A 19,468-nucleotide genomic window follows, 5' to 3' on the forward strand; every position below is an offset into this window, starting at 1 on the left:
GGGAGGAGAAGTCAGACCCAAGACCTGAAGGACAAGTAAGAATTAGGAGGATAGTCATTAATTATTACTTATAACTACTAGGTCTTCCAACGATCATTTGTAAGGTCATTATGGGAAGGCCAGTTGAGAGGAGGGGTTGATTCCAGGGGAGCAAACAGAGGTAAATGAGAGTATGATGCATTCGTTTAAAAAAAAATTAGGGGTGCGTGGGTGGCACAGTTGGTTAAGTGTCCGACTGTTGGTTTCAGCTCAGGTCCTGATCTCAGGGTTGTGAGATTGAGCCCCGTGTTAGGCTCTGTGCTGAGGGTGGAGCCTGATTAAGATTCTCTCCCTCTCCTTCTGCCCCCTCCTCTGCCTGCATGCTCGAGTATGCTCTCTCTTTCCCTCTCAAAATAAAAATAAAAATAAATTTAAAAAATCATGTCTAAGTATGTCTGGGGTTGGAGGAAGGGTTAAGGCAAAGGCAGGCTGGAGAGAGAAGCAGTGACCAGATGATAAAAGCCTTGTGTACTTTTGCAAAGAAGCCAGGACACTGTGAAGGAAGCGATGGGAGAGACATAATAAAAATTGTACGTTGAAGAGATTTATGTGGCGTGAAAATGGATTACTTTCCAGTTTGTTTTTTTTTTAAAGATTCTATTTATTTATTTGACAGGGATAGAGACAGCCAGCGAGAGAGGGAACACAAGCAGGGGGAGTGGGAGAGGAAGAAGCAGGCTCCCAGTGGAGGAGGGAGCCCGATGCGGGGCTCGATCCCATGACGCCGGGATCACGCCCTGAGCTGAAGGCAGATGCTTAACGACTGAGCCACCCAGGCGCCCCTACTTTCCAGTTTTAAGACAGTAGATAGGAAAAAGGTAAGATAAAGAAAATCGATCTCAAATACCTAATAAATTTCCAAGAAAAAAGAATAGAAAGACTAAAAGGGAAGCAATATTGGACCAAAATATTAGCTGAGAATTTCCCAGAACTTCAAAACAAAACAAAACAAAACGAAACACACAAGTTCTTTGATTGCAAGTGGCCACAGAGTGCCATGCAGGACCAAACACCAAAGCCTACACCTAGGCACATTTTTGTGAAATTTCATACATTTGCCACTAATGAGAAAGTCTTAAAATAACCTAGCAAGAACAACGAAATACCTTAAGTTAATGAAAATCAGAGTTAGATAAGCATACTTATCAGCAAAACTACATGTGAGAAGGCAGTAACATTATTTTTTAAATAAATAATTTAAGGTATTTTCAGTCGTGGTCAAAAACAAAAGCATAAACAAAAAATCCGGAATGACAGAGTAAACAGAAATATAGGTAGAGAAGAAAGGACAGATTTATTAGTCAATATACGAATGGCCAGAAATTATATTAAAATATGCTTGACATCACAAGTAACCTAAGAAATGTACGTTAAGTCATCAAGGTGGTAGTATTTTTTTTTAATCAATCAGATTAGTAATTTTTTAAAATACCTATAATTTCCAGGTGGGTGGGTGGGGTGGGTGAACTAGACAAAGGGGATTAAAAGTACATTTACTGTGATGAGCACTGAGTGATGGATAGAATCATTGAATCATTATAGCATACACCTGAAAGTAATGTTATACTCTATGTTAATTATACTCTAAGTAAAAAAAAAAAAAAAAAAAAAAAACAAGAAAACAACCTATAATTTTCAGTTTTGCTAAGGCTGTGGAGAATGTAATTGCTACCATTTATTGAGTGCTCACTCAGTGCTTGGTACGGGCTAAATATTTTACATGTGTTGTTTCCTTTAATCCTACCTCAAATTCTAGGTTTTCAAATCCTAAAAGACCATACTGCATAGTATCATATCCTCTGTATCTTACAGGTGAGGGAACTGAGGCTCCTGGATGAGTCACTTGCCCAGCATTGCAGCGCTTGTAAGGAGTAAAGCTTGGGCTTCAAGGCCAAATATCCTGGCAGACTTGTCCCATAGAGGGTGGCATATGGACATGGAAATCACAGGTCATGGGGGAAAGATAGAGACTTAGGCTGATTTTTCCCCCTGCCAGAGTAAGGCAGGTTCAAGTATGTTTGTCACATGTAAGGGTGATCACTAGTAGAATGAAAGACTAGAAAGTTTTCACCCATGGGCTTTCCACAGGAGAGGAGAAAAGGACAAGGGGAACCTAAGAAGAGGAACAGAGAAAAAAACATGATCAGTGTAGAAATGGAGAAATAGGGAAGCCCCAGTAAAGCTTAGTTTGGAGACTGCAGAATGAGATGACTGGACAAAATGACTTGGTTATTCCAGGGACTTGGATCTCTCACAGAAAGTAGAAGATTTACAGACTAGGTGAAAAGAAAAATAAAGTTATACTGCTTCAAGAGACATCCTGTAGGCAGATGACAGAGGTAGGTAAAAATATATCTGAGAAATGCAAATGCAAGTAAAAATCAAGGGCAGGGGGCGCCTGGGTGGCTCAGTCATTAAGCGTCTGCCTTTGGCTCAGGGAGTGATCCCAGAGTCCTGGGATCGAGCCCCACGTCGGGCTCCCTGCTCCGCTGGGAGCCTGCTTCTTCCTCTCCCACTCCCCCTGCTTGTGTTCCGTCTCTCGCTGGCTGTCTCTCTCTCTCTGTCAAATAAATAAATAAAAATCTTAATAAAAAAAATCAAGGGCAGGAATATATCGTACAAAGGATGTTTCAATGCAGGAAGAGAGAGAAAGAGAGAGAGCACAAAACAGGACCAAGTAGAATACGTTTCTTATACTTAAAAAAAAACAAACAGAAATTTTTGGAGAGTATTTGCCAAAACCCAAGTGCAGCTACGCAGCTGGGTCTGAGGAAGGACAAAAAGCAAGAACAGCAAAGTTCCTGGGAAACATGCAGATGTTTTCAGTCTCTATCTCTCTCTCTCTCTCAGGCTGCTGGGTGGCTCCACTCTTCTTCCTTTGCAAACTGGGTTTTTTTTCTGCTTTTGCACACAGTGTTGAGGCTGCACATAGATCCACGGAGCTAAGTACTCTGTACAAGCAGCCGGGAAAGAATTCAAAGGACTGTTTCACACCATATGAAATCTACAAGGCTTCTGGCCCTGGATAATATTGTTGCAAAATATATGAAGCAAAAAGTGAGGCAAATTATAAAAATGTATGTACCTAAAGTGAGAATCACTGAGTGAACAGAGACACACACAAATGAGACATCATAGCATTTGTTATTTAAGCTACAAATTGGAGAGGGTCTGAATATTTTACCCAGGATCTGCTACTCACCAGCTGTGTGAATTTGGGCAAGTCATTTAAAGATTTTATTTATTTATTCGACAGGATAGAGACAGCCAGCGAGAGAGGGAACACAAGCAGGGGGAGTGGGAGAGGAAGAAGCAGGCTCATAGCGGAGGAGCCTGATGTGGGGCTCGATCCCATAACACCAGGATCACGCCCTGAGCCGAAGGCAGACGCTTAACCGCTGTGCCACCCAGGCGCCCCTGGGCAAGTCATTTAAACTCTCTGGGCTTCGTTTTTCTCATCTGTAAAATGGGGGTGATTATAATAGCACCTACCTGATAAGATTATCATGTGGATTAAATGTGTTAATATTTAAGCGTGCCCTGCACGTCGTAAGTGCCATATGTGGTTGCTTAGTAATGATCTTCTGCATAAAATCAGTGCTATTCCGTTTTTAAAATCCCAAGAGGATGATTTTTTTTTAATCGGCAAGTGGATTCTAAAGCTTATTTAGGTGAGTGAAGACATATGGCTTCATTGAGGACATGTTGAAAAGAAGATTAGTGAGAGCGCCCTTGCTCGGTTATAGTGGTACAGAGATTGCAGCGTGGCACATAAGGAAGAAGCCAACATTTTGAAGGAAAAGAATGGTGTCTAAAGGGGAGTGGGAGGGACAGGCTTCTAGTTATGGAATGAATAAGTCATGCGGATGAAAGGCACAGCATAGGGAATAGAGTCGGTGGTATTATAATAGGGTTGTATGGACAGATTGTAGCTATGTTTATGGTGAGCACAGCATAACACATAGACTTGTCGAATCACTATGTTGTACACCTCAAACTAATGCAACATTGTGTGTCAACTCTGCTTCAATGAAAAAAAAAAAAAGAGAATAGAGTCCAGGAGCCCATGAGCTCCAGAGGCATAAGCTTCATCCTTGATACAAAATTCTTCTAGGAAAAAAGTTACTGAAAAGCATTTCCTCAATTATATTCTCTGTTTACAAAATGCGGGTGATGTTATTAAATGTGATAATTTTGTATCTTCTACAGAAGACGACAGACATGCAGAAACACTCAGAAGTTTTGGTTTTTGTTTTGTTTTTTAAGTTTGACAGGTTCAAGCATTAATGAGTTCGATCTGCCTCTGTTTTGCTTGCTGAGCAATTTCTGAACTCACAGTTGGCAAAAGAGCACACGTGATTGAATAAACGTGGAGGGATGGGAAGTAGGTGAAGAAGATTTCATGTAATTACCGTAGACAGTGGGACACAGATGAGTCCATTCGATTTAAGAATTGCACACACAGCACATTGTTCCTCCTTCAGTTGTGTATTCAGAAAGCAATCACAGCGCAGAGGCACGGAGCAGACTTAGGGCGAGCAGAAAGAGAGTGGCCCTTTTTCACTTTTCTTTTTCAGCCAAAAACAAACTCTATGCATTACAAGCAGTTTTGGAATTGCCTTGTCTTCAACTTAAATGAAAAGCTCAAAGAAGATAGAATGGCAACTCTCACCTATTAAAAATGTGTCTTGAAAAATATGGAAAACTGGACCTACTCAAAGCCAGCAATTGGTTATAGAGAAAGTGGTTTGTTTGCTGGGATTTGTTATGGAAAGAACAAGCCGGTATATATCTTGGGAATGCAAGTGCTTTTACGTGATGTTGCTGAAAAGACGCCTGCTTTGCACTCCAGGAGAGATGCTGTGGTTGCCTTGCATGCAATACAACTGAAATGCAGATAAAAATTCAGAGTTCATGGTTTTTACCCTGAAAAAACTGCATGGCTTCATTGCCATATTTCTATACCTAGGTTTTAAGAACTAAAGTGGAGTGTTTTGAGTTACTTTCTGACCTGATTTTATATTGATAGCTATCATTTTTTTTAAATCTTTTCTTTTTCTACCTCTCTCTGCCCTGCTTTTCTCTGAACTGTCTCTTTACTTACCTTTCTTTAAAAAGACTGTCCCGGGGGCCCACTCTCCCATTAGGGCCTTGTATGAAAAAGCTAATTGAGAAAGACTAGATTCTCTTTGGTTTGATGGCTCCTAATGTTTTGATATTTCCAGCCAGCCATCTGCAACTACAAACTCCCTGCTGAGTTGCTGGCCAGGAGACAAAGAAATGGAAAACAGCAAAGAAGTCACCATGTGATGTGAGCCCCAGAGTTTTTGGCAGCCTGGCTGAATTAAGACCATAATCCTTTTCGGAAATCATTCTAAAACGGAACTATTCACAATAAACATGAAATTAAAAGCATGATGTAGTAGTGACCCAAAAGGAATGTGAATTCTTCTCCAGGACATGCAGAGACCTGTGGATGAACTGTTTCCAGATTCTTGCTCCAGCTTTCCTGAGAGTAAGTTAATCTCTAAAATTGTGATTGTTTTGTGTATGAAACTAACTTATGATTTCAAATAGGGAATGCCAAACATTTGGATGGGAACTGGTAAATGTGGTAAATTATTAGTTGTTTTGATTTTCCAAGTCATCGAGTATTTTATATTGTATGGCTAAAAAACCTAAGTGGGGTTTGTTTGTTTTTTTTTTTCATTTTCACCCCATGACTAAAGCATATTTGGACAAATAGCATATATTATCTAAAAGGGTATTGAGTGCACTGAAAGGAATATAACTTTATGTTGCCTCTTTGCAAGTATGTTGGGCTGTTTCCCAAGTGATTTAGAATTACTTATTCTTTTTTGTTTATTTTCACAATTACAGTCAGAAGATTTGCAAGCACTGGGGGTGGGGGGTGGGAGAGGGACACAGGATTTTCTGAGTTTTCAATTGTTTTAACTGGCTTGAGAATATTTTCATGAAGAAAACTTAGGGCAGTATTTTTATTGACTTTGTTTATCATACTACAGCTGTGGGAACCTTGATCTAATTTGTTGTGCAATGTGTTTATTTTCTGAATACGAGGAATTCTATGTGGTGGAGTGACTGGCTTTTTATAGCCACGTTATTATTTCTAGATCACACGACCTCCTAATCAGAGCAATTTAAGCTAGTTAGATGTTTTGTGCTCGTTTGGTGAATAGTAATTTTTCTCCCTGATATTTAACATCAGGATGTGTAGTGGGGAGAAAAAAATCAGTCTTAACAGACAGAAATAAATAACCACAATCGTGACAGATCATGTTACTTTTCTGTAGTCATCAATAATACTTTCTACCACACGCATTCCTCCACAGAAAGAAAGGAGAGTAGGCACGTAGGCAACATATTTAACCCTCTCAGATACCACGGTTTACCAGGGCACTGATTTCTTAATTGGTAATGTCGCGGTTTCGTTTGAGTTGGGGTCTCCAGGCCGTCACAGCCTGCAACGGTGACACTATCGTCAGGAGCTCATCCTCATAGCTTCTGAATCCCTTCGTTCATTTCCGGACAATTTCTGTTCCACAAGTGGGCACCTATAAAGGCAACTCTTTACGTCCTAAAGCCCTTGTCCTTGTCTTAATCTCAGTCTTCACGCTCTCAGGTTCCTTTTGTGCAACTTGTGTTAATTTTCTGTTGCGGCTGTAACAGATGACCATGAACTTCATGGCTGAAAACAAAACAGATTTATCATCTTACAGTTTGGGAGGTGAGAAGTGTGATGTGAGTCTCACTGGATGAAATTCAAGGCGCTGGTAGGGCTGCATTCTTTCCTGGAGGATGCGAGGGAGGATTCTGTTTTCTTGTCTTCTCCGGCGTCCAGAGGCTGCCCGCATTCCTCAGTTCCTGCCGGCCTTCCTCCATCTTCAAAGTCAGCAATGGGTTGAGTCCTTTTAACAGCACCTCATGCTGATTGCCCTTTTTACTTCTCTTTTCCACTTTTTCGGACCCTTGTGATTACATTGGGTCCCCCTAGATAACCCAGGATTATCTCCCTGACTTAGAGTCCGTTGATTAGAAACCTTACTCCCATCTGTTCCCTTAATTCTCCTTTGTCATGAAATGTAATATATTCACAAGTTCCATGATTAGAACGGGACCATTCTTCTGCCTGCCTTATTCCTCTTCAATTATTCCTTGCCTTTCAGGCTGAAATGGCAGGTGTACAATATTCCCTGTAATATACAATGATTAGGTTTTAGCTCTGCCTTGAGTAAGTGATCTTCCCATTTGAGCTGCCTCCTGGATTCCAGTAGGGACCAGCGTATTCATGGCTTTGCTCTTGCCCCATGGATAAGATCAGCATTAGCCCCTGAATCTAGTAGCGAGAAACACCTTATTAGTAATATGATGGAAGAGACAATAGCAATTCTATGGTTTCCATCCCTCTTCAATATGGCATCAAAGGGAGACACAACGACCCCCCAAACCCAGGTCATGTTGACCAACTGACTTGTGCTCTAAGCTTTGTGCCAAAACTCAAGCCATTATTCTTAGAATATTTCCTGGACCAATTCCCCTCCTACAATGTTGGGTTCTGTTAACTAAGATTACACCTTATGTTTTCTTTATTGACTACGATAAATCATGGGCATTTATGTTTTACAAATCTCAGGGTAATTTTGTTTTTCTTCCTGATGGGAAAATAATGAGATAGACTTCTTGCAATTCAATTATGGAGCTCATTCTGGGAGATACACTAGTAATTCTTGGACTGCACTAAGATGACCATATAAATAATTACATCATGCTACCACTACCAGATTGAGCGTTATATCTGGAATCTGCTGCCTTCACTAGAGTTGAAAGAGACCATTTAATGGCTGTTAGACTGCTATGTCCTGAATGGTTGTTGTTATATACGTTCTCTATACATAATGTCCTCTGCAAAAAACTCTATAAGGAGTTGCTAATGACTGGGCCTACTTATTGGAAACTGACAGTCTGGCTGACTGGTAGACCTGTGTGCAAGCCTAAAGGCTAATGCTCTCTCCCTGTGAGCCTAAGCCCTTACATGGAATACCCCCAAGGCCAAGGTTGAGCCCATAAATAGGAGGCAATGGATGACCGTTCCACTGACAACTGCAGAGCAACATGGGTGCCTGCAAATCATCAGGCCTAAATCGTCTCCAATAATATACTGTTAGAATGAGTTCCAGTTCAAGAAACTCCAAATACAAATTTATCTGATTCGCGTGTTTGTTGTTTGCTCACCCTCTCTCCCTATTTCTACCTCCCACCTATCCACTCATATGCATGCGGGAGTAACAGCCATCATCGATCTGAAATTTATTTTAGGTGCTCTTTTCTACTGGCAATAAAATGGGGCCTGCAACTTTGCAAGAATCAAATTTGTCTGTAATGACACGACACATAACTCTTTACCCAACAGACCCTACCACAATAACCATATTTTTCTGCTCAGACTTTTCCAACAAATAGCACCTTTACACCACTGGGTCCAACTCTGGCAGGGTCTCAGAATTGGACAGCATGAGAAAGCACAGAACTTCAAGAGGTTCTCTCTATTTTTCAGGACCTTTTTCACCACTTTCACTTCTTTTGAGTGAAAATCCAGCATGGCTATAGGGTGAAGACAAAATTGGTTAGGCTGTTTTTATTCTTGGCATTTTCAACTCTTTTCAATTCTACTTTTTGCATCCCACCCATACATCACCTAAGGGTTGACTTTTTTTTCCCTCCTCATCTTTGCAAATATTCTTTCCAGTGGATGCACCTTATTTCTCTGCCCACACCCAAATGAGGTGCTTACCCCAGCTATGGAAGCTGCAAGGGTGGTTCTCTTTGCACCCTTCATGGGCTTGTCTTTCTTGAGAATTCAGTTCATTAAGGTCTTGCATCTGTGGTTTTTTTGTTCATGCTATGGGAAATATGGTTTTAATTGTGTTTGTGTTGTGTTGTTTCTTACCATTGGTGTAAGGATGTTCCACATTGTTCTATATCTCAGCTGGGGACTTGAACAAAATGATATCGTATTCCTGCAGATTCTCATCACTTCCCTGACATTCCATGAGGTGGAACCAGACGCCAAGCTTCTGCCATGGCCTTTAGCCCTACCGGTCGTTTCAAGCGAGAGAATATTGTGTGGGTTTCAGGGATTTCTTCATAATTTTAGATTAAATTAATTTTCTCAATCTTTAATTAATATGCACATTGTACTCAGGAGAGTCGAAAAACTTTTTTGTGTGTATTCCTTAGTTGGAGGCAAAATTTAATAATTTGGCTGACATTTCGTAGGGAAGTATCTGTGGTTTGGGGTTAAATCCTATTCTAATTTTATTGCAAATAGAAACTTCTTCAGTGTTCTTTGTATTTGTCCCTTTGGGTAGCTTTTTCAAAGGAAAATGGGCAAATCACTTTTTCACTTCCACTTTGAAGATATCAGGCTGATTTTTGTTCCATTATAAACTGTTTACTCATTCCTTCCAGAACGACCCCACCTCTACCCTGACAACTTGATTCTAATTTTCCCCTCTATCCTTTAATTTTAAAACTATCATTATTTTTTGTCATTGTATTTGGTACTTGGGGAGCCTTTCTGGAAAATATACATGTCTTCCCATTTCCTCGAAAGATTAATTTCCATTGGCCTTTTTACAATGTATTTTCTCCAATATATTTTTCTCCCAACTATTTTTTTCTTTTTTCTGGGTCTCTCTTTACCAAATACTTTACTTTTGATCCTATGTTTTTCTTTCTACTTTATGTACTTTTCTCTCTCTCATCATTTTTAAATGAGCTTTAATTTTCTTTGAAAATCTGGCAAGACTATGAAAATTTTCTCTGTTTCATAGATTTTATGTTCTTTACTGACTTCAAGGGGGTTTTTAAATATGTAATTTGCTTTTCATTTCTTCTTCCATTCTTGAATTCTATTATAGTTGTTAAATGGAAGATTTAAAAACTTTTCTTCTGTTTATTATAATAAAGTTTTCTTCTGAAAAATCATGTATTTTCTCTGCCTCTTGAGAGTAATTAATCTTTCCTTATGTTCCAGCGTTTGGGGGCTCCTGATAATGACTGCACAGACCAAAGCCCGTGGCTAAGTAGTCTGAGTGAATCCCTCCTCGAGCTCCTCACCCCCTGTCTGGATGTTGGTAACATTTCTAATCGTGCTCTAAGTGCAGAATTGATCCACACAATCCTTAGACAAATTTCGATAACAGCATTAACACAGTGGTTAAAGTGAGGTCTCCAGAACTTGGTCATCCAGGTTAAACTCTGGTTCTGCCACTATTAGCTGTATTTGGCAAGTCACCTAGCCTCTGTGTGCCTCCTATCCCTCATCTTTTAAATGGGGAGAATAATAGGATCTATCCCAAAGGTTTATTATGAGGATTAAACTAACTGATTTGTTAGTTAACTTGAACTTCCCTCTGTATGTTTTTAGACTTCTGGCTCCCTTTCCTAAACACGCAATTGGAAATAGCTGTTACGATGTTTCTTTTTGGTTTGATTGCACAATGTTTCCTATTTCAGACCTTCACGTTTACTTCCTTTACTTCTTTATTTTAAAACAAACAGGTCAGAATGAGCAAGAGGCACATAAATGTGGGTCAGCAAACGTGGGCTCTCCTCTGCAAGAACTTTCTGAAGAAATGGAGGATGAAGAGAGAGACCTTCTTGGTATGGTTCAGAGTCTACACCTTCTCATTTTAAAAGAGGAGAAATGTGTTTTTTGGGACACTGCAAACAGCTTGTCTTCATTATTTAATGTTTCATATATATGTTCTATTTTTAACCAACAGCCTGGAAAATTTTTCCAATTCTAGACTTTGCTATTATTTCAAATGAGAGTCATAATAATAATAATGGAATATAATAAATATATTATATTATATAATATATTTTATATATTATATGTTATATAATATATAACAAATATATAACGTATTATATATAATACATTATATAATATATTTTATATAATATATTATATAACACATTATATATAATACATACTATATATAATATATAAATACAATACATATAATAAAATAATATAATACATTATATAATATATTTTATATATTATATATATAATATAATAAATATATTATTATTTTATGTCTGACTAGAGGCATTCTTTACATAATTGATATTCAGAAGCTCCCTGAAAAATAAAACCATGTCTTTGTATTGCAGAGATAATAATTCTTAACATCTGAAGTCATTAGAAACTCATGAAGGAATAGGTACAAAAGTTAAGGGTCAAAGTCAAAGAAAGAAGCAAATTTCATCCATATTTAATCTAGAATTTAAAAAAAAAAATCTCCAAAAGACAAATTGTAGCATTTCTACACAACTGTACTAAGGCTATAGACGATGTCAATTTGAGAGAAGTAACGGGTATATAAACAAACAGAAAAAGAAAATGGCATTTTGAACTTTTGCTTCTATTAAGCCAGTACTGAACTTTCTTCCGATCAGAATGATCAGATATACTTTGTGTAGAAAATTAAGTAAATTGAGAAAAAAACATTAAAAAAGTTACTTTTAACTTAAAAAAATCACTTATAAAATACCCATCGTTCAAGGGTTAATGTATTAGCATTTGATCTTATGAACATTGTGTGTGTATTCTTTCAACAAATACATATTGAATGCTTGGATTGACAGTAAATAAAGTGTACAAAAATCCCTGCATGGAGTAAAGATTATATAAGTATAAATAGAAAAGCTGGCTTCTACCATATATAGATGTGTTACTTCCAACCTTTTAAATGTTTTGGTTTTTTTAAAGATTTTATTATTTATTTGACAGAGAGAGACACAGCCAGCGAGAGAGGGAACACAAGCAGGGGGAGTGGGAGAGAAGCAGCAGGCTCATAGCGGAGGAGCCTGATGTGGGGCTCGATACCAGGACCCTGGGATCACGCCCTGAGCCGAAGGCAGACGCTTAACGACTGAGCCACCCAGGCGCCCCTAAATGTTTTTAATATAAGCATCACATCTGTCAATTGATCTATCTCGATATAGAGCAACATACATACTAAAATAAGGTCCAATGGTAAATAAGATATTTTAAAGCCCCTGTATTTAGAATCGAAAGTATGTAATAGGGTCTCTTCTTCTTCTTCTTTTTTTTATTACTATAGGTTAGTCACCATACAGTACATCATTAGTTTTTGTTGTAGTGTTCCATGATTCATTGTTTGATGAAATAGGGTCTCTTCTTAACACCAGACTTCAAATGCATTCTGTTGCATTTCCAATTTCGGAATGTTGTCACAATGACAAAGATTTTTTTAAAAATTCTTTTTATGAGCAGTATTTTAGGAGCAGCAGATAAAAATAGGACCTCACTCCTGTTGAAGAGAGCTGGAAACCAATTTCATGACACCTAACATTGCTCTATCATTGACACTCCGGTGTCAGCGTGACTGTAAACCCCTGGGTCATTCCTGAAGCAACCTAGCCTCTAACACTCACATTAAAGTATGATAAACTTAGACTCTCAGGTATAACTGGAATCAGTGCCACAACTCTCTCTTGATGGGTGATGCCCATATTTCAAAATATGCTAATCAAGGGGCAAATGAAAGCGGAAACACTTGGAGACCGGGAGACAGGAAAAAATGGTCCAAGCTACATAACAAAACTATATGTTTGAAGTTGTTCATGGATGATTTATCTGTGGATGAGCAACTGCTGATTTGCTTCATTTTTCTCTCATTGCTGTGTAGGAATGGTTTTTCACATTTCTTCTAGTATTGTTTGCATACCGACTTTCCTCCAATTTACATCAAGTTAATGACTTTCCTCAATTGCCTGCAATGAATCTGGGACGTGTAGATAATTTTAATGATTCTAATTATGTGATTGCATTTGCACCTGAATCCAAAACAACCCAGGAGATCATGAACAAAGCGGCTTCAGCCCCATTCATGAAAGGTATGTTCTCCAGCAGTTCTTGGTGTTTTCCTGATTTGCAAAACACACAAACTGATTTGGGGATTTCCTATTATCCTCATTATAGTCCGTATCAAAGTGAGACAGTCCGGTATTATTCAAATATATGTTAGTGAGAAGATTCTGGAAATATTGCACAGTGTTGACAGCATGGTTTTTAAATCTCTTCAAATACATAAAAAATTGAGAGAGAAATTAGATGGCAGCACCAAGAAATCATGGGCAGTAGTTACCAACAAAACTGGACGGTAAGGTGTTTCCCCAAATCCCACAATATAAGTGGGTGGGGAAGAAGCACCAACAGCTGCCAAGCCTGCATGGCATCTCTCCCTGGGGTGTTAGGAGAGTGAAGGGGAGCAGTGGGGGATCTGATGGACCTGAGAAGAACCTCTGGAGAGGAAGACAGTACCCACTGGAAAGCAGAGTAAGCCAATCTGCAAACAACCAAAACCATTTTCAGCTACTGTACTGGTAGGGTAGTGTTAGACTGTTACTCCAAAGCTGTGACATATGGGAAGTGGGATATACCAAACGAGTAATTATGGAATAGTCTCTTACTCTCACCCCTGTGTCTTGAAAACCCAGGAGTCTCAGTCCTGGAGGAAAGGAGATGCAGGGTCTGGGACAGGAAATTTACAGGGTAAAGAAAAATTTCATAATGTATTAAAAGAAAAAAAATGCTTTTGGAGAATGGTACAAAATCAGTTCTTCTTGGGGAGCCTGGATAGCGCAGTCGTTAAGCATCTGCCTTTGGCTCAGGGCGTGATCTCGGTGTTCTGGAATCGAGCCCCACATCAGGCTCCTCCGCTGGGAGCCTGCTTCTTCCTCTCCCACTCCCCCTGCTTGTGTTCCCTCTCTCGCTGGCTGTCTCTCTGTCAAATAAATAAATAAAATCTTAAAAAAAAATCAGTTCTTCTTATGAAAATTCGTATATAAAGGGAAGATACCCAGTATTTATCCTATATGAACTGTACTAGTGGATAATCAAACAGAGGACGGAGAGTACTGTTTTATAAATGGTTTCTACCAGGAAAGAAAAAACAAATGATGGCAATATAATGTCACCATTTTGAAACTCCCATTGAATTAATGGATCTAGGCTCTGAGCGTCCATGGCTGCTAATAGTATCACCAAACATCAGATCATCGGAAATCCTGACACTCTGATGAAAGAAAACACCACCACCTATAGTCTTGCCAAAGGGATTTGACCAGAGTCTGATGAAGCCTCTGGAGGCAGCTGCCAGATTGCAGGAGATGCAGAGGGTTAGGAGCGTGACAATTGCACTAGAAGCATGCGTCCATCAGAATCCAGGCTGCAGGGAATTAGTGGTTTAAGTGGCCTGGGTTTGGTCAGTAACAGTCATTAATTCACATGATATCTTGTGGATATCTTGAAAAACTGTTCTCCAAATTTAACAAATTTATGTTGTCTTCGGAGGTTTGGCCACATTGACACCATGGTCACATGAAAATATGTATTATAATTATAGGATATATTTCCACTTTGGATAGGTCTGTGTATTGCTAGGGGTATTGCTGGTATAGTAGTGGTATTGCTATTATTCCAAATTCAATGCTTTAAATCATCAGTTTAAAAGTTTATTTGGAAGGGCATGATCTATTTGTAATAAAAGTGATTGCCACATAACTCCGATTTTTATCTACTATTTCAGACACTCCCCCCTCGTATGAGTCTCTTATTTAGGACCAGCCCTGCCTTTAGTCAATAAAGAGCTTTAACATAAATTATTTTAATATAATTGAATATGGCCTGCTGTCGTTGGATCACATAGAAATCTTACTTATTAGCTACTTCTTTCTTTCACATGCCAGGAAGAACAATCATGGGGTGGCCAGATGAGAAAAGCATGGACGATTTGGATTTAAACTACTCTATAGATGCAGTGAAAGTCATCTTTAATGATACCTTCTCATATCATTTGAAGTTTTTCTGGGGAGGGAGAATCCCCAAGATGAAGGAACATAGAGACCATTCAGGTAACTTTCCAACTAAAAGGTGGTTTTTCTGCTATTATACCATTAGCCACTAGAGGGCACATGTGATCGCTGAAGTCAACACAAACATATGCTGGGTGTACTTAATTTCTGAACATAAATGAGATTCATTCTTATTTAAATAAAGCCTGTGTTCTTAAGCATGTTGTTTTATTAAGAAATTACATTTGCTATTATTCCTGTGCTATTCCTAAATATAACCTGAAGGAAAGATTCTTGCTCATTGATTCCCAAACGTTTAAAAATATGTAGTGCTTTCTTGGCAAAAGCAACAGAAGAACAAAGCTCAAATAAGCATTCTTGGCTAAGTCAGAGAAAGGTAAGATTGAATGAAAATTCTTGATAACGGTCTTAACAACAATCATCAAGCAATTCTGGTGTATTCTTCTTGGGTGTGCTCTTCAAACCTTACCAGAGAAGTTTTACCATACACTGTATTATTGGGGACTTGTAGTGCATTTGGAAACATTAGAAGTTTTGATTTTACCTATAACCAAAATCGTCTCATCCCATCATAAATGGTTGTGCTCTTCTTTTATGAAAGCTCATTGTCAAGTGATGGATGAAAAAATCACATGTGAAGGTTCAATGTTCTGGGAGAAAGGCTTTGTGGCTTTTCAAGCTGCCATTAATGCTGCTATCGTAGAAGTGAGTATTAGTTAAAAAAAACTAATTGCATTGTAAATTACATTTTAATGCATTTTGATATAATGGATTGCCCTACCTTAGCATTTAATTAATTGAGTCACTTAATTTATTTGGCACAATACACTGAGCAACTGATAATGTAAATCATTACACTAAGCACTGAGGATCAAGAAATAAGTAGAACACAGGTACTTTTCTCCAGGGATCCTGGATAGTGAGGGGACAGAAACATGGATATGAAGTCACAATAAGAATTCGGGTCTTATCGTGGAATTATACATGCCGTGCAAAGCAAACAATGAAGCAGAAGATACTCTGATGAGAAATATCAGAGAAGATGACTAACTGAAGCAACATTTCAGTCATGCCTTCAAGCATGAGTAAAATTATGTCCAGTGAAGATGGTAAATAGGAATGTTCTAAGGAGTCAGGACAGAACTTGGAGTGTTTCAGGAACTGCAAGGGGCCAGATCATGATGAACATATATATTTAAATGTGGAAAGCACATAATTTCTTATAGCTGAGAGAAAATACACACAAGGTTATAATTGGCATGATGATAACAGCGTGTTCACTGATACCTTCCCTTAGATCACAACAAATCACTCAGTGATGGAAGAGCTGATGTCAATTACTGGTATAAATATGAAGATATTACCTTTTGTTGCCCAAGCTGGAGTTGCGACTGACTTTTTCATATTCTTCTGCATTATTTCTTTTTCTGCTTTCATTTACTATGTATCAGTCAATGTTACACAAGAAAGACAATACATTAAGTCATTGATGATGATGATGGGCCTTCGAGAGTCAGCATTCTGGTAAGTTACATGGCCACAATCTATCACGCAACATAGGTAAACACAGCAAGCTAGCTGGTTGGACTCCCTAAGCCTAGGAAGTATCGTATTTAAACTTGATTCTTTCCTAAAGCAGTGCATTATAAATGAATGGAAAATATTCAAGTAAGCCTGGTAAATGAAACTTTTCATACTTCTTTAAATTAAAGAAAGCCTGATCTCATAGATGTCTGCTGATACCCAAGTCACTAAGAAATAAAAATGATGACTCTCGGTCACTAGTTGCTAGACATGAGTGCACCCAAATATGTAAGAACTTAAGGTTTCTAATGTTCGATTTAATATACATTTCAGATATTTTGTGAGATTGGCTGGTTGATACAGCCCTCGCATTGAATGAATCATCACTCTAATGACACTGATGGAAAAAAATCCTGTTATACTCTTTCAGCACAGACCTTCCTTAGTGGAAGACTAACAGAGTGTTGAGAACACAATCCTGGGAGGCAAGAAGCCATGGGTCTTCTCCATCTGAGCACTACCACTCCAAACAAGCTACTTAATTTCTTAAAACTCAGTCTCATTTTCTGTAAAACATTGGTAATGGCATCTATCTCTCATTGGCCATGGAGATTAAAGAAGGGAATGTATTTAAAGTGCTTTGCATTGAGCTTAACAAAAATTAAACACTCAATATTAGATGACAGTTGATAGAAATTTGGGAAGGGTCAGAGTCTGAGAGGACAATAGATGTGAGTTAAGAAACCAAGGAGTGAGGGATGCCTGCATGGCTCAGTTGGTTAAGCATCTGCCTTGAGCTCAGGTCATGATCCCAGGGTCCTGGGATCGAGCCCCTCATCAGGTTCCCTGCTCAGCCAGGAGCCTGCTTCTCCCTCTCCTGCTCCCCTTGCTTGTGCTCTCTCTCTCTCTGTCAAATAAATAAATAAAATCTTAAAAAACAAACAAACAAACAAACAACAACAACAACAACAAGAAACCAAGGAGTGAATCCCAACTAGCAACAAAAATATTTAATGAGTTTAGCCAAGGGATGTATTTGAGATATAGAATAGTAAAAGCATGAGTTCTGGACTGAAAAAGTCATGGTTTGAATTTGGTTTCTTTATTTTTTTTTTTAAGATTTTATTTATTTATTTGACAGAGAAAGAGACAGCCAGTGAGAGAAGGAACACAAGCAGGGGGAGTGGGAGAGGAAGAAGCAGGCTCCCAGCAGAGGAACCTCATGCGGGGCTCAATCCCATAATGCCCAGGATCAAGCCCTGAGCCAAAGGCAGACGCTTAACGACTGAGCCACCCAGGCGCCCCTGAATTTGGTTTCTTGACACACTGATGTTATTGTCAATGGTAAATGAGATTTCTAGAATGTATAGAATAGCTCTGGACATATGCCATATAGTTTTTAAAAGAATGTTAGGGGAGTCCAAGATGGTGGAGGAGTAGGAGACCTCAGTTTCATCTGGTCCCAGGAATTCAGCTAGATAGCTATCCAACCATTCTGAGCACCTATGAACTCAACTGGAGATCTAAGAAAAGAATTGATGCAAAACTACAAATAGAAAAGTGACCACTTTCTGCAAGACAGAATGACAAAATGGAAAAACTCACCTTGAAAAAGAGAACAAGAGGAAGTACTGACTGCCAGAAACCTAATCAGTATGGCTATAACCTAATCTGGCTATGGCTAGTCAGAACTAGAATTCAGAATAACGATTGTAAAGATACTAGCTGGGCTATAAAAAAAACATAGAAGACACTAGAGAATCCCTTTCTGAAGAAATAAAAGAACTAAAATCTAATCAAGTCAAAATCAAAAAGGCTATTAATGAGATGCAATAAAATATGGAGGCTCTAACTGCTAGGATAAATGAGGCAGAAGAGAGAATTAGTGATAAAGAATACAAAATGATGGAGAATAAAGAAGCTGAGAAAAAGAGAGATAAACAACTACTGGATCTTGAGGGGAAGAATTCAAGATATAAATGATACCATAAAGCAAAACAATATTAGAATAATGGGGGGAGGGCAAAAGGTATATTGGAGCAAATTAAAGCAGAGAATTTCCCTAATCTGGGGAAGGAAACAGGCATTCAAGTCCAGGAGGCACAGAGAAACCCCCTGAACAATCAGTTAAACTAGGTCAACACCCCAACATATAATAGTGAAAATTGCAAATCTCAGAGACAAAGAGAAAATCCTGAAAACAGCTCAGGACAAGAGGTCCTTAACCTACAAGGACCTACAAGAAACATTAGACTGGCAGCAAACCTATCCATAGAGACCTGGAAAGCCAGAAAGAAATGGCATCATATATTCAGAGTGCTAAATGGGAAAAATATGCAACCAAGAATACTTTATCCAGCTAGAATGCCATTTAAAATAGAAGAGACAAAAAGCTTCCAGGACAAACAGAAAGTAAAAGAATTTGTGAACACTAAATCAGCCCTGCAAGAAATTTAAAAAGGGATCCTTTAGGAGAAAATAGAGCCCAAAAGTAACATAGACCAGAAAGGAACAGAGACAATCTACAGAAACAGTGACTTTACAGGTACTATAATGGCACTAAATTCATATCTTTCAATAATTACTCTGAATGTAAATGGGCTAAATGCCCCAATCAAAAGACACAGGGTATCAGATTGGATTAAAAAAAAACAAGACCCATCGACATGTTGTTTGCAAGAGACTCATTTTAGATGCAAATACACCTCCAGATTGAGAGTAAGGGGATGGAAGACTATTTATCATGCTAATGGACATCAAAAGAAAGCTGAGGTGGCAATCCTTGTATCAGACAAATTAAATTTTAAACCAAAGACTGTAATAAGAGATGAGGAAGGACATTATATTAAAATTAAAGGGTCTATCCAACAAGAAGATCTAACAATTGTAAATATTTATGCTCCTGACATGGGAGCAGCCAATTATATAAGCCAATTAATAACAGAATTAAAGAAATGCATTGATTATAATA

The 19,468-nt window shown here is 38.5% G+C and overlaps 1 protein-coding gene across 12 annotated transcripts in view; it reads left to right on the plus strand.

Annotated features, from left to right (window-relative positions):
* Positions 1–2,248: 2,248 nt before the first annotated feature.
* Positions 2,249–19,468, plus strand: part of ABCA9 (ATP binding cassette subfamily A member 9) — a 63,183-nt gene continuing 45,963 nt past the window's right edge. For 6 of the 12 annotated variants that reach the window (XM_044389105.3, XM_048225825.2, XM_057317839.1 and 3 more), the window contains exons 1-8: positions 2,249–2,378; positions 5,265–5,554; positions 10,097–10,192; positions 10,624–10,725; positions 12,786–12,993; positions 14,848–15,012; positions 15,575–15,678; positions 16,271–16,497. In XM_044389105.3, the coding sequence (XP_044245040.2) occupies positions 5,516–5,554; positions 10,097–10,192; positions 10,624–10,725; positions 12,786–12,993; positions 14,848–15,012; positions 15,575–15,678; positions 16,271–16,497 (941 nt within the window). In that variant the 5' untranslated portion in view covers positions 2,249–2,378; positions 5,265–5,515. Of the gene's footprint in view, positions 2,379–5,264; positions 5,555–10,096; positions 10,197–10,623; positions 10,726–12,785; positions 12,994–14,847; positions 15,013–15,574; positions 15,679–16,270; positions 16,498–19,468 lie in introns of those variants that run through there. The other 6 variants (XM_057317840.1, XM_048225832.2, XM_057317841.1 and 3 more) reach the window with 5 other exon arrangements.

This window comes from Ursus arctos, unplaced genomic scaffold (genome assembly GCF_023065955.2).
Source record: "Ursus arctos isolate Adak ecotype North America unplaced genomic scaffold, UrsArc2.0 scaffold_24, whole genome shotgun sequence".
Classification (NCBI taxonomy): domain Eukaryota; kingdom Metazoa; phylum Chordata; class Mammalia; order Carnivora; family Ursidae; genus Ursus; species Ursus arctos.